We start from the raw sequence: 15433 nt of genomic DNA, 5'->3' as shown, positions 1-15433 counted from the left end.
ACCTTAAGGTCCTCAGCCTGCCTTTTGTCTGTGGAAAGCCTTGTGCCAAAGAATAACTTTAGTCAGTAGAAGTGAGAACAGGCAGAGACCAAGGAAGACAGTCCCAGGAGACCAAATAATGACAGTGTAGTCATGCAGTAAATTCAAGCAAATTCAAGGAAAGCTTAAAGGGTTTATGGAGAAGGGAATGGTAACCCACTCCAGTATTCCTGCCGGGAGAATCTCATGGACAGAGGAGCGTGGTGGGTTAGAGTCCATGGGGTGGCAAAGAGTCGGACACGAATGAAGTGACTGAGTGCCAAAGGCTATATAGATAATATTCTGAGCCAGGTTTCATGAGCTGTTTTATAGATACTGAAGTCCCCACCAGGGGGAAGACGTTAACTCCATGACGACCAGACTATAGCCATGCCCTAACCTGCCCTAATTCCCAGAACTGGCCTCTAAGAAATGGAAACCAATCAACCCTGGGACTGAAGACTGTGCTCTGATCTGCTAAGTCATCTCAGCCCTGTCTGACCCTTGGCGACCCCCTGGACTGTAGCCCTCCAAACTTCTCTGTCCATGGCATTCTCCAGGCAAGAATCCTGGAGGGGGCTGCCATGCCCTCCTCCAGGGGATCTTCCCCACCTAGGGCTCGAACCCACGTCTCTTATGCGTCCTGCATTGGCAGGTGGGTTATTTACTGCTAGCACCACTGGCGCTAGTGGGACTGAAAGATGAGCTGTACTGAAAAGAATCAAGATGGTACTGATCAGACCACCCACGATCAGTTTCAAGATGACCGGCAGGGCTGACTGTGCTGTTTCTGCAAGGAACCGCCCCTCCCTCTGTCTATAAAAGCTTTTACATTCTGACTGTCGGGGGGAGGGGGGAGCAAGGAGTCAGCCTTTGGACATATGTCCACTCCCCCTCTGGCTAAGAGCATCCCAAATAAAGCAAACTCTTCCTTCCCACCACCCTGCCCTCTTCAGGGGCTTTTGGGCGTCCAGCAGCCAGACCCCACTTTCGGTTACGAGATGATCTAAGCCTTCTCTTCCAACGAGGACTCACGCAGTACTAGTAATCCTCACGGGCAAGGGACACTTCCTGAAACAAGTCTGCATTCCCGGCTGTTTGCCCAGCCGGCAGCACCCGCTGTCACCTAAGAGGCCAGCAGCTCCCGGGCAGAGAACTCAGTATATTTTGCCCACCTACAGGTGTCCAGTCCAGCCTAGCAGGGGGCCACGTGGTAGATGCTCAGTAAATACGTGTAGAACAAATAAGCAGACACGGATACTGAGCAAACAGCTCCAGGGAGACAAGAGGGACAGCCACAGCGGCCACGAACCCCAAAGGAGATGAGAGACGGATTAAAAAAAAAGAAACCCATGATTTCCTCAGACCGGTTGACTAGATGGATGATTCCCGCATCGAAAGACTTGTCATTTTCCCTCCTCCGTCGCTGCCTCGAGGCAGAAAGACAGTGATGAGCTGCATAACAGGAAATGTCCCTTGTGTCTGTCTTAGCAGCAAATCTGATCCCCGGGCCTGCTGCCTCTCAGCATCTGGGTCTGTTTTTCTCTCACTGACCCCTATTTTCTGCCCCTTCCTGTTTATTCCTCCACATAACTGTGTTTCCCCAGCCCCTGAGCCGATATGTTCTTTCCGGCCCCTGTAAGTGGAGGCGGCTGGCTTTACTTATATGCAATTCGGCAAGGTTCAGGACGCAACGCCATCCGTCTTTAAACAGCCAAGAGCCCCGGAAACTTGGTTCTCTACGGTTCTTTCGGGCTCGGCATAAAAGGAAGCGGGAACGTGGACACACTGCTACGTTTAAGACGCATAACTGACAAGGACCTACTGAATAGCATGGACAATTCCACTCAGTATTATGCAGCAAGCTACATGGGGAAAGCATGTGAAAAAGAACAGATACGTGTATATGCGTCACTGAATCATTTGGCTGAATACCGGAAGCTAAGGTAACACTGTTCATCAAGTATACCTCAACATGAAAAAAAAAAAAAAAAAAAACGGAGATGGGGAGGACCATATCTCTCATTTATGAGATGGCTCAGATTTAAAATAAATGGTTGGATGGCATCACCAATTCAATGGACATGAGTCTGAGTAGACTCCAGGAGTTGGTGATGGACAGGGAGGCCTGGCGTGCTGCAGTCCATGGGGTCGCAAAGAAATCGGACACGACTGAGTGACTGAACTGAACTGAACTGACTCAGATTTAAATGCTGCCAGCTGTCTAGTCTCACCAAGTCATGTCCGACTCTTTGCGACCCCATGGACTGCAGCCCGCCAGGCTCCTCTGTCCCTGGGATTTCCCAGGCAAGTGTACTGGAGTGGGTTGCCATTTTTCCTCCTCCAAAAACGCTGCCAATTAACCTAAAAAAGAGACAGCGTGCCTATGGACGTTAGGAGGGATGGACACATGGATGAGTTAGGTAAATAGGGTCCTTCCAAGCCTAGAATTGTGGGCATGTGGTTTTGCTACATTCGTCTTCCAGAAGTTGACACAAGGAAGTCATACAGATTTAAAGTAGGAAATCTTCCAGAAGTTATCTCAGGGAACTCTTCCAGATTTAAAGTATAAACTTTCCAGGGTAAACCTGGTCTGATTTCTATGGACAAAGGAAGGGTCACAATCTCCCACTTGAAAAACAATGGAACAGCTGCTCTGTAAATGCTGTAAACATCAGCTGGGTGACGAGGATGGGGTCAGGACTGCACTGAAATCTGGTATGAGAATCCCCTGAATTTAAGAATGAGCCATCAGCTGGCAGTGTGGTGACAAGATGCTCTGGGAGAATCTCGCATCTGGGAGCAGAACCCAAAACATGCTAGAGAAAAAGGGAGCTTCATTCCCTCTCTCAAGAGGCACTTGAGAGTCTAAATCAGCATCGACCTCTAAGATATACAACAGGGGTATAATAGGTGCTGGGTTCCCACAGATGCCTAGGCATCTCAGTGATGGTTTTGCTTCAGTCACTGTCGCGTCCGACTCTCTGTGACCCCACGGACTGCAGCACGCCAGGCCTCCCTGTCCATCACCTACTCCCAGAGTCTGCTCAAACTCATGTCCATCAAGTCAGTGATGCCATCCAACCGTCTCATCCTCTGCCGTCCCCTTCTCCTCCCGCCTTCAATCTTTCCCAGCATCAGGGCCTTTTCTAAAGAGTCAGTTCTTTGCATCCAAGGTATTGGAGCTTCACCTTCAGCATCAGTCCTTCCAATGAATATTCAGGACCGACTTCCTTCAGGATGGACTGGTTGGATCTCCTTGGGCTGTAATTTTATGTTTGCGTGTATGAAAACCAGATGCGGGACTATCACTACACGTATGATCCTCGCTTGGCTCCGCTTGGTCCTTCAGGCTTGTTAGAAACGCACCCGTTGGGACTTCCCTGGTGGTTTAGTGGTTAAAAATCTGCCTGGCCATGCAGGAGACGCAGGTTTGATCACTGGTCTGGGAAGATCCCACTTGCCGTGGAACAACTGAACCTGTGTGCCTCAGCTATTGAAACTGTGCTCGACAGCCAAGGAGCCACAATTATTGAGCCCACGGGCCGCAACCAGTGAAGCCTGAGCGCCCTACAGCCGGTGCTCTGCAAGAAGAGAACCCACTGCAATCAGAAGCCTGCAAACTGTGAGCGGAGCGTGGCCCCTGCTCGCCGAAACTAGGGAACGCCCCCGCAAAGCAACAGCGAACCAGCGCCACCAAAAACACATACCTGAACAAAGAAGAATTTTTTTTTTTTAAAGAAGTATTTTTAATAAAAGGAAATGTACTTTTCTATCTGCTGTCGGCAGACCCCAAAGTATCGAGTACATCTTGTCACTGACACAGACATAAAACACACCTGGTCTGGAAACCACGATGCCGTGAACGCATCTGAGCGTTGTCTTAAACATCTACGGCTAGCAGACACACACAGAGAATTTGTGACCGAGCAGATCGACAGATCGGCAGGTTGTGACCCACCTGCTGCCTATGAGGCTCAGCAGACAAGGTCAGCTTGTTAAAGCCACCCAGCACCGGTGCAAAGCTAGAAGACCGCAGGCAGGGGAGATGGCATTTCAGGGGCATCGCGGGAAGTGGGTAAGCATTAACCAGGAAGGAATAGAAAGTCGCTCTCAGCAGAGGGAACCGCCATCAGGGACAGGCCATGCCAGAGCAGAGGGGCTGTTGGGCAGAAACTCAGACGGAAGGTCGGACCAGGAGACGCAGCTGGCGGAGCGGGAAGAAAGGAGCTTCAGAACCCTGCCGATCACCTGGCGCGTCCTCTGTCCCCACAGGAGGAAGGAGCCAGCAAGCACTGGCATAGAGCTGGGCGACCGCCCTGGTCTGCCGAGACAAGCGGGGTAACCAGCAGGCTCGAGAGAAGAAAGTAGGGAGAGGAGGAAGGGAAAACCAAACCAAGCGTCTCTGGAGGGGATCTTGCGAGAGCAATGCCCTCTTGCGGTTTTCTTCTCTTCCCCTGCCCCTCTCTGATGCCACGCAGCCCTCGAGGCAAGGCGGGGAAGGATACCGGGGAGGAGAGCCGCGTCTACTCACCGTTGGGTGGGTTCCAGCGGACGGCATTCAGGTAGGAGTTGCAGTAGTGGAAGAGAAACTCATGCTCCGATCGCTGGGTCTGCCCCTGCAGCAAGGGCATCAGGTCCCGGCCGTCGATGATCCTGGGGGGTGGAGCAGGCGGGGCGTCAGGTGGCCACGTCCGCCGGGAGGGCTCAGACACCCTGGCGACCGGGCTGCCCCTCAGTGCACGAAGGCGAGGTGGGGCTACAACGTGGCCGTTCTGCAAGGAACGCTGAGAACACCGACTGGCCATCCCCGGGCGTCGTAGGCCATGTTAGGGAGGCAGGTCAGCTCTGCTCAGGCGTGAACTAATTACACCCTCAAAGCAACACTGTGAGTGGGGACCAGCGTCATCCTGGGATCATGATACAGAGACACACGGTGATTCGCCCAATGTCAAGAGTGTCACACGTCCATGGGGCGGACCCACTCACGGGCATATACTCCGAAAAAAATCCCTAATTCAAAAAGACACAGGCACCCTAGTCTTCACCACAATACTACTCACAATAGCCAGGATGTGCAAGCAACCCAGATGTCCATTGACAGAAGAACTGATAAAGAAGATGCGCTACATATATACAATGGAATATTGCTCAGCCATGAAAAAGAACAAAAGTGCATCATTTACAGAGATGTGGACAGACCCAGTGTCTGTCATACAGAGTGAAGTAAGTCAGAAAGAGAAAAACAAACACTGTATATGAAGGCACATATACGGAAGCGAGAAGGATTGTACTGGTGAGCCTATGTGCAAAGCGGAAACAGAGGTGCAGATGTAGAGACCAGACGTGTGGACGTGGTAGGGGAAGAAGGGGGTGGGAAGACCTTCTACTAGTTCTGCACCCACTTTTCTGCTTATTGCCTTGGCCGTTTATTCACAAACTCCAGATCTGCTGAAAATAAGAATTTCTGACAATCTGTGTGTAAGAAAAAGATAATATATATAGCATGGGGCAACTTCCACTCAATAGACTTCAATGAAAACAAAGTTCTAAGTCCCAATGAAGTGATCTGCAAATAATGATGATGATGATATTAAATATCCCAAGGATGGAAATATACCTACACGCATTTACATACTATATATACACAACAGGTATGTTTATGCTCTCAAAGGTAAATATATCTCTTCTATGATTATGCCAAAAGGTGGAACTTACCAGATGGCAAGTGATAACTGTATAGAGTGGGTGAGGAGCAAAATAAGACTATTTGGAGGTTTGCTGTTTATTCGCTAGGTCATGTCCGACTCTCTGCGACCCCATGGACTGTAGCCCGCCAGGCTCCTCTGTCCATGGGATTCTCCAGGCAACAATACCAGAGTGGGTTGCCACTTCCTACTCTAGGGGACCTTCCCGACCCGGGGATCAGACCTATGTCTCCTGCATTGGCAGGCAGATTCTTCACCACTGAGCCATGTGGGAAGTCCCTTTTGGAGGTTAGGTAAAGGAAAAAAAAGTCTAAACTTCTGTTTTGAGTGAAACATACATTAACACCCACTAGAGAAATGGAAGGCATTGATCCTATGCCTTGATACTAGGCACTGATTCACTGACACCAAAACCTGGGGCAGAAAGATACCCGCAAAGGGTGAGATAGTTGCACTTGAGGATTTTCTTTCTCTGATTAAAAACACTCCCAAGACAAACATCATAATGATAATGCTTATATGTGGAATCTTTAAAAAAAAAAAGAAAAAAGGCACAAATGAACTTATCTACAAAGCAGAAATAGAGTCACAGATGTAGAAAACGAACCTATAGCCAGCAAAGAGGGGAAGCGGGGGAGGGATACATTGGAAGACTAGTATTGACAGACAGACACTACCATAAACAAGAGGGAAAGAAAGTGAAAGTCGCTCAGTCGTCTCTCTGGCTCTTTGCGACTGTACAGTCCATGGAATTCCCCAGGCCAGAATACTGGAGTGGGCAGCCTTTCCCTTCTCCAGGGGCTCTTCCTGACCCAGGGGTCGAACCCAGGTCTCCCACATTGCAGGTGGCTTCTTTACCAGCTGAGCCACCAAGGAAGCCCAAGAATACAGGAGTGGGTAGCCTATCCCTTCTCCAGAAGATCTTCCCGAGCCAGGAATCAAACCACGGTCTCCTGCATTGCAGGCAGATTCTTAACCAACTGAGCTATCAGGGAAGCCATATATAAAACGGATACTAATAAGGACCTATGGTATAGGACAGGGCAGTCAACTCAATACCCTGTAATAATCTGTATGGGAAAGGAATCTGAAAAAGAATAGATAACACCGCTGGCTCCCTGGTAAAGAATCCACCTGAAATGCATGAGACGTGGGAGACTCGGGTTCCATCCCTGAGTCTGAAGATCCCCCAGAGGAGGAAATGGCAGCCCACTCCAGTATTCCTGCCTGGAGAACCCCATGGACAGAGGGGCCTGGCGGGCTGCAGTCCACGGGATTGCAGAGAGTCGGACATGACTCAAGCGACTGACCACACACCACACATGCATAAACGAATCACTTTGCTATGCAGCATAAACTAACGCAACACTGTAAATGAACGACACTCCAACAACGTTTTTAAAAAAAAAAACCCAACACTCTATGTCTCTCCTCTCCTACTATGAGAAATTGGAACTTTGAAAAAAAATACTTATTTTAATCGGAGGCTAATGACTTTACGATACTGTAGTGGTTTTTGCCATACGTTGACATGAGTCAGCCATGGGTGTAGATGTGTTCCCCATCCTGAACCCCCCTTCCACCTCCCTCCCCATCCCACCTCTCTGGGTCATCCCAGTGCACCAGCCCTGAGTACCCTGTATCATGCATCGAACCTGGACTGGGGATCTCTTTCACCTATGATAATATACATATTTCAAAGCTGTTCTCTCAAATCATCCCACCCTCACCTGCTCCCATAGAGTCCACAAGTGTGTTCTATACATCTGTGTCTCTTGCTGCCTTGCATATAGGGTCGTCCTTACTTGCTCATATAATTTGGGTGAGCACTCTTGATAGGCCCGATGTCCCTCAGGCTTTTTGTTTCTTTCTTTCTTTTTTGGTGGTGCCTTTTGGTGTCACTAAAAGCCTCATAAAGTAATTATAGCCTTGCTGCTGGGTGCCCGTCCGGCACCCACCCTGAATGATCCATCACGCGCTGTGCCAAAGTCCACAGGACTGAAAATACTCCATTATCGTTAAGTTAAAAATAAGAACAAAAGACAGAATTGGCTCGCTTTCAGAGCCTGCTTGCTACTTGCCATGAGAGGAACAGGGTAGACAGACAATTCTATCCGAAAGCTGCGTGTGTTCTGAATACCGTTTCTATGCTGAAATGGCAGGTATTGCGACATTTCCACAAAGACTCAGTCCTTAAGACTGCAAGTGAAAGCCGCTGAGTCGTGCCTGACTCTCTGCGACCCCATGGACTGTATCCATGAGATTCTCCAGGCCAGAACACTGGAGTGGGGAGCCGTTCCCTTCTCCAGGGGATCTTCACAACCCAGGGATCGAACCTGGGTCTCCCGCGTTGCAGGCGGATTCTTTACCAGCTGAGCCACAGGGGAAGCCCGTCCTTAAGACTATGAGATCCTAAAGACGTGGAACAGAAGCAAGGGATGAGGAGAAAGGAGGAGAGCAGAGGACTGGAGCATGAAAAACTCTGGGCTAAAAATTCTGAGGCTGAGATGGACCCCAGCTCTGTCCATCACCTTTATGTCCACATGGAGATAAGGCCTTTCCATGAAGGTTCAAGACTGGCAACGGATCTCCTTTTCTCCCAACCAATCTCTACCTTGCTTTTTTTATTTTATTCTTTTACAAAAAATCTTTTATTTTTATACTGCAGAACAGTCAGTGAACAATGCTGTGATAGTTTGCAGGTGAACACCGCAGGACCTCAGCCACACAGCCGTGTGTCCACGTCCATCCCAGACTCCCTAACCATCCCTTCCCTCATCCTTCCCCCTGGGAACCATAAGGTTATTACAGAGAACTGAGCAGAGTTCCCTGTGCTGTCCAGCAGGTCCTTGCTGGTTCTCCATGTTAAATACAGCAGTGTGTCCATGTCCATCCCAAACTCCCTGACTATCCCTTCCCCCATCCTTCCCCCTGGTGACCATAAGGTTATTACAGAGTATTGAGCAGACTTCCCTGTGCTGTCCAGCAGGTCCTTGCTGGTTCTCCATGGTAAACACAGCAGTGTGTCCACGTCCATCCCAGACTCCCTGACTATCCCTTCCCCCTGGGAACCATAAGCTAAGGCTGTGGATCTGTTTCTGTTTTGTAAGGAAATTCATTAGTTTCATTTCTTTCTATAACACATTCCACATACAAGGCATGCCATACGATATTTCTCCTTCTCTATCTGACTTACCTCACTCAGTATGAGAATCCCCAGGTCCACCCATGTTGCTGCAAATGGTGTTATTCTACCAATGTTTCTGGAAGCTGTGTGTCAACATATGCCCACAAAACTCAGTGCTTAAGAACCATTTTCTTAAGATCAGTAACTCATGACTAAACTGGGCCTTGATCCTACAAAGGGGGACTTAAGGATAAAAAGAAGTCTCCAAGTCTCAGAAACTTCCTTTCTTACTTCCAAGCAATAGATTTAAGTTTTTTATTTTTTTTTTAAAGGAGAGAACCAAGGTCTGTTTTGCAACCTTCTTTTTCCTTGCAATGCAGAGAGAGGTCTCATTTTTAATTTTTTTTTTATATCCTGCATCTAACGTGCTCTTTCCTGGAAGCAGGTAATAAATCACACGGTGATGGAAACCACCGTTGAACACTGCTGCAGAAATATGGCTTGTCAAAAGAAGGCTCATTTCTGCCATGAAAAATGGAAAGTGATTCGACTGAGCTAAACTTTTAAACAGTGTCTGAGCTATCAAAATAGTTGGGATGGCTGGAATGGAAATGTTCCTACAACATCACGTTTCGTGGCAGAGTGGCCCGTACACTCTCAAAGTCACACACAGCATCGCCATTCCATTCAGTTCAGTTCAGTTGCTCAGTCGTATCTGACTCTTTGTGACCCCATGGACTGCAGCACACCAGGCCTCCCTGTCCATCACCAACTCCCGGAGTTTACTAGGGAAGCCTAGCTGTAGGTACATCCCCTTTTTATGGATTTCCTTCCCACTCAGGAAACCAAACAGCGTCGAGTAGAGTTCCCTGCATTACAGTAGGCTCCCGTGAGTTATCTATTTTACACACAGCATCAGTAGTGGAGGGGCTTCCCAGGTGGCTCAGTGGTAAAATGTAGGAGACAACAGGTTGATCCCTGAGTCGGGAAGATCCCCTGGAGGAGGAAATGGCAACCAGCTCCAGTCTCCTTGCCTGGAGACTCCCAGGGACAGAGGAGCCTGGCGGGCTACAGTCCGTAGGGCTGAGAAAGTTGGACACGACATGAACAACAACAGTAAACAGTGTGTATGTCTCAATCCTAATCTCCCAATTCATTCCACCCTCCCGTCCCCCCTTGACAAACCACACATTAGTTCTCTACATCTTTCTCCCGATCCCTGCCTTGCCAACGGGTCCATCTGTACCATGCACCTAGCTCTCGGGGCCTATGTCTTATATCAACAAAGAGAGACGGTCCTCCCTTTATTTCGAGAATCAGCTTATCGGAAGACCAGGGGGAAAGGATTTTTCTGCACGTGCCGGGGTGACGGCCACAGGTAAGCTATGGCACCAAAAGCAAACACACCCCTCAAGTAGGCCTGGGGGGCGGGGAGATTCACTGTGGATGGGAGTCCCATACAAGGCACATCTCGGGCTGAATTAGAGAAACCTCACGGCAGAGACTCAGCCACACAACAGTCTCTCTGTGTAACCCCGGGATCACTGCTCTTTGTAGCTAAGTAGAAAGCCTGCCTGGAAGGGCTTTCCATTTCTCACCGAGCTAGGGTTGATCAGGAGAGGTATCTACCAGACATGAGATGCTTCTTCACAACGACAAGGCTGTCCTTGCCCTTCCAGAGGGTCTTGTGAACAAAATACCCTCTCGTGCGACAAAACGTATGGAAAAATGCCAGGGCGCTTCATTAAGTGATTGTCCCGTGGCCTGGGTCCAACCCTCTGAATGTGCTTTTTCTCCTAAGAAAGGTCCCTTTAACATTTCTCAAGTGGGCACTCAGGAACGCTGATTCCCATCCATCAGTAGCGGGAAAGAGTTCTAAAGAGGAAACAGGTTGTTTTCTAAAGAGGAAACATCCCGGTGTCTGCTTTATAGATGGAGATGGATAAATAGGGGGCTTCCCTGGGGGCCCAGACTGTAAAGAATCTGCCCGCAGTGCAGGGGACCTGGGTTCAGTCCCCGGGTCGGGAAAATCTCCTGGAGAAGGGCATGGCAGCCCACTCCAGTATTCCTGCCTGGAGACTCCCATGGACAGAGGAGCCGATCGGGCCACAGATCACAGGCATGCAAAGAGTCGGACACGACTGAAGAGACTGGATAAATAGAAGAATGGATAAATAGAAGAATATTATCCAGTTGTCATTATTGAAAAGTTGTAATGAGGTTTTCCTGATAACAGTGACATCTAAGAGGGACCTCCACCCAGACACAACGTCATTGGGTTGAGTAAGACCATCAGTGGATGAAAGCCGTAGGAAGAACCTTCAATATTCAGAAAGGGCCCTACTGACGAAACTGGCTCACGCAGAAAAGACTTGGGTCTGATTAACAGGGGTGTGGGCTGGCTTCCTCCATCAACGGGCACGTGTGAGGAAGCCAGGATGACTTCCATCACCCTCAGGTTGGGGTGGGGAGGAGGTGCCAGCAGGGAGATTTCCCTTTAAGAATCTCCCTCTTTGCCTCTGGACTTCTGCCTTCCCTGGCCTCTTCCCAGTGAGATGGAAAACCATTTAAAGATGCTGTGAGAGCCCGTGGTATGTCCCTGGTGGTCCAATGATTAAAAATCCACCTTGCAATGACCTTGCAAAATGGGTTTGAACCCCAGGGACACGGGTTCGATCCCTGGTTGGAAAACTAATATCACATACGCCTTCAAGCAACTAACCCACATGCCACAAGTAGAATCCACAAGTCACAATTAGAGAGTCTGCACACTGCACCGGAAGATCCCACAACACGCAGTGGAGATCCTGAGGGCCCCAACTATGACCCGATGAGGCTAAAAAAACACTATGAGAGAAAAGAGCAGGGATGATATGATATCATGAGCCAAAGAATTGATGCTTCTGAACTGTGGTGCTGGAGAAGACTCTTGAGAGTCCCTGGGACTGCAAGGAGATCCACCCAGTCCATCCTAAAGGAAATCAGTCCTGAATGTTCGTTGGAGGGACTGATGCTGAAGCTGAAACTCCAGTCCTTTGGCCACCTGATGGGAAGAACTGACTCATTTGGAAAGACCCTGATTCTGGGAAAGATTGGAGGCGGGAGGAGAAGGGGGCGACAGAGGATGAGACGGTTGGATGGCATCACCGACTCAATGGACATGAGTTTGAGCAAGCTCTGGGAGATGGTGATGGACAGGGAGGCCTGGCGTGCTGCAGTCCATGGGGTCGCAAAGAGTCAGACAGGACTCAGCGGCTGAACGAGAACAGCAATCGGAACAGTCTGTGTGCACTGTTTCCAATACTATTCACATTTATACGGAGGGCAAGAACCAGGGCTAAAGAGCAGATAAAAGAAGCGGGGAGACTTCTGACTGTCTATGAGAAAAAACATTTGGGACTTCCCTGGCGGTCCAGTGGTTAAGACTCCATGCTTCCACTGCAGGGGGCCATGGGTTCGATCCCTGGTCAGGGAACTAAAAATTCCTTACGCTGCAGAGAGTGGAGAAATAGATAAAATCTCTTTAAAAAAAAAAAAAAGAGAGAGAGTTTTGATGAGTTCCCACTGCTGAGTTTTCCATCATTAGAGGAAAGGCAGAATAGTGTGACGGGAGGGTAAGATCATCGAAGCCCTCCTTCAGCCTTCAAAGTGATGACCGTCTAACCCCCAGTGGAGATTAAATGTGGAAGCTGCAATAACTCTTTTTCCCTATGGTGGGCGAAGCATAAAGGACAAGTATTCATGCCTCTCCACTCTGCACTTGCCGACTCTCTGACGCTTTCCATTTTCACATCAACCCATTTGGCAGCATTCAAGGCTGAACCCGTTTGCAGGAGAAGAAACCAAGGCCCAGGAAGTTCGGGGCTTTGAAGCTGTTAAAACAGCCAAGATGCGAAGCCCTGCATGCAGTACGGCTCCAGGATCTCTGTTCTTCTCCGGAGCACCAGCTGCTCTCCAGGTGTGGTCCAGACACCCACGGGCATTCCCTGAGATCTATCAGGAGGTCTACCAGCTGAAACGATCTCCATGGCGATTCAAAACATTCTTTGATCTCTTGCATCACTGGTCTTTCACGAGTTCATGGAGGGTCTCTCCCCGGAGGCTCCGTCATCACTCTGCCAGCTGACTCAATGTCTGCTTGGGCGCTCTTGCGTTTAAAGACTCTGATTTGAAGATTTGAGTACTAATATGGCAAACATAGATGGATGCCACCCACACAGGCAGAAGCACCTTTGGGTTCCTCGATCAGTGAAGTGTTTGTGAGGGTCTTGAGACCAGAACTCCATGAAAACAGTTAATCAGCGTGCCTCACTTGGAACTCTGCAGATGGGTCATAACACATAAGAAGGGCTACACTCTATAATTTAGCCTTTCTCATTTGTGTGTGTATATTTGTGTCTGTGTGTGATGCGTGGGCACACTTCTGGCAGAAGGTATACCCAATGTAGAAATTTGGAAAAAGGAAAAAAAGGGTAAGAGTGAACCAAGCTTGTACACAAAGGAGCTGAGCAAACCTCCGCCTGGACTCAGCTCTGGCCGAGCTGTTCTTTTTGTCCCTAGTTTTCCAGTCTCCGCTGGGTTTCCCCTGGCAGCTGAATTTAAACCTGATTTGTGGCCTGTGCACCCCCATCGCCTGCCACCTGACTAATGAAAACAATTAATCAGCACGCCTCACTCAGAGCTCTTTGGATGGGTCATAACACTTAAGGAGAAACCGTCGGCGATGTCACCGGAAGCTGTATCTAAATGGAAGAGAAAGACGTTTCATTTAGAACCTGCGAGATGAAGACGTGCTGGGGAAACAGGCCTGATGGAGGAGCCAGATCCCTTTCTCGGTGCTCCTGCAGCAAAGAGCCGCTGGGTGGGGCTGGGAGGAGGCGTGTGTGATGAGAGGAGGGGGCTTACTCTGTCCAGCTGCCCTGCTGCAAGCCGATGAGACAGAGAGAGACAGAGGGAGAGAAAATCCATCGTATGCCAAAAAGAGGGAAGCTCAGCTGAAGAATGCAATTCCATTCCTCGGCATGTACCATACACTCCATGGAATTCTCCAGGCCAGAATACCAGAGTGGGTAGCCGTTCCCTTCTCCAGGGGAATCTTCCCAACTCAGGGATGGAACCCCGGTCTCCCACATAGCAGGCGGATTCCTTACCAGCTGAGTCGCCAGGGAAGCCCATCGCAATGGTAAAAGACACATGTGCCCCGATGTTCACTGCAGCATTATTAACAGCTGGGACATGGAAGGAACCCAGCTGTCCATCAACAGGTGAATGGATAAAGAAGAAGTGGGACGTGCATATGATGGAATATTACTCAGTCATGGGAAAGAAACAAAACTGATCTTTCCTAGAGACGTGGATGGACCCAGGGACTAGAAGAAATTAAGTCAGCTGATACGAATACCAGATATGAATGCATATATGGAATCCAGAAAAATGGTAGAGAGGAACCCATTTGTAGGGAAGAGATAGAGACACACACAAGCGGGAGGAGATGATAGGATGAATTGAGAGGGCAGGGGGCTCAGCTCAGGGCTCTGTGATAACTTCAAGGGGAGGGATGGGAGGCGAGAGGGAAGCTCAAGAGGGAGGGGATATGTGTATCCTTATAGCCGATTCACGCTGTGGGAAAGCAGAAACCAACACACTGTCATAGAGCAATTATTCGCCAATTTAAATAATGCAGATCCAACATGACAGGGGAAATAAATTTTAAATGAAAGAACGCAAAACAAAACAAAGACGCGGAGCATCCAGCCCCATCAGGCCTCGGACTTTGTTTCCCCTGGGATAACAGGATGGACAGAGCCATGCTTAAGTTGCTGGACCCACCACAGTCACCAGGGAAGCCCAAGAAGACAGGAGTGGGTAGCCTATCCCTTCTGCAGGGGATCGTCCCAGCCCAGGAACCAAACCAGGGCCTCCTGCATTGCAGGCGGATTCGAGAAGACTGGAGTGGGTAGCCTATCCCCTTCTCCAGAGGATCTTCCCAGCCCAGGAATCGAACCAGGGTCTCCCGCATTGCAGGTAGATTCTTTACCAGCTGAGGCAGCAGGGAAGCCCCTTAACCCACCAGTTATCTTCCATAAGTGGCCATAAGTGGCAGGCAGCCTGCCACGGAGCAGGTGATAAAGAGCTCCCTGGCCTGCAAAACCTAAGTGAGAGCATCGCAGGGAGCCGGGAGTCAGGGTACCTGTCTTGAGGCAGAGGAGACCCCGCAAGTTTGGCCACCGTGGGAAAGATGTCCATGTTGCTGGTGGGCTGGTCAATCTCCAGGCCAGCCGGGATCACGCCCGGCCACCGCACGATGCCAGGGACCCGGATGCCTCCTTCCCAGTTGTTGGCTTTTCCCCCTGGAACGCAGAAGGAGACGCGTCAAGGAGATCTGTCTTTCCAACACTCGCCCTGGGGCGGCCAGTCTGGAAGAACCGAGTGCTCTGATGACAGGGATGGGACGAGAATCTCCTAGTTATCTGCGGCTTCCCTGGGGGCTTGAGTGGGAAAGAACCCGCCTCCCAAAGCAGGAGACACAGGTTCCGTCCCTGGTCAGCGAAGATCCCACTTGCCTTAGAGCAACTAAGCC

General features: G+C 49.7%; 1 protein-coding gene across 5 annotated transcripts in view; it reads right to left on the bottom strand.

The window, feature by feature from the left end:
* Nucleotides 1-15433, bottom strand: part of STS (steroid sulfatase) — a 193676-nt gene that overhangs the window by 52769 nt on the left and 125474 nt on the right. For 4 of the 5 annotated variants that reach the window (XM_043458338.1, XM_043458334.1, XM_043458336.1 and 1 more), the window contains exons 8-9: nucleotides 15044-15203; nucleotides 4553-4674 (exon numbers count right to left, since the gene is read on the bottom strand). In XM_043458338.1, coding sequence (XP_043314273.1) covers nucleotides 4553-4674; nucleotides 15044-15203 — 282 coding nt within the window. Of the gene's footprint in view, nucleotides 1-3784; nucleotides 4226-4552; nucleotides 4675-15043; nucleotides 15204-15433 lie in introns of those variants that run through there. The other variant, XM_043458337.1, reaches the window with a different exon arrangement.

This window comes from Cervus canadensis, chromosome X, assembly GCF_019320065.1.
Source record: "Cervus canadensis isolate Bull #8, Minnesota chromosome X, ASM1932006v1, whole genome shotgun sequence".
Lineage (NCBI taxonomy): Eukaryota > Metazoa > Chordata > Mammalia > Artiodactyla > Cervidae > Cervus > Cervus canadensis.
The sequence above is the reverse complement of the archived record's forward strand: the minus strand, read 5'-3'. Positions and strand labels throughout refer to the sequence as shown.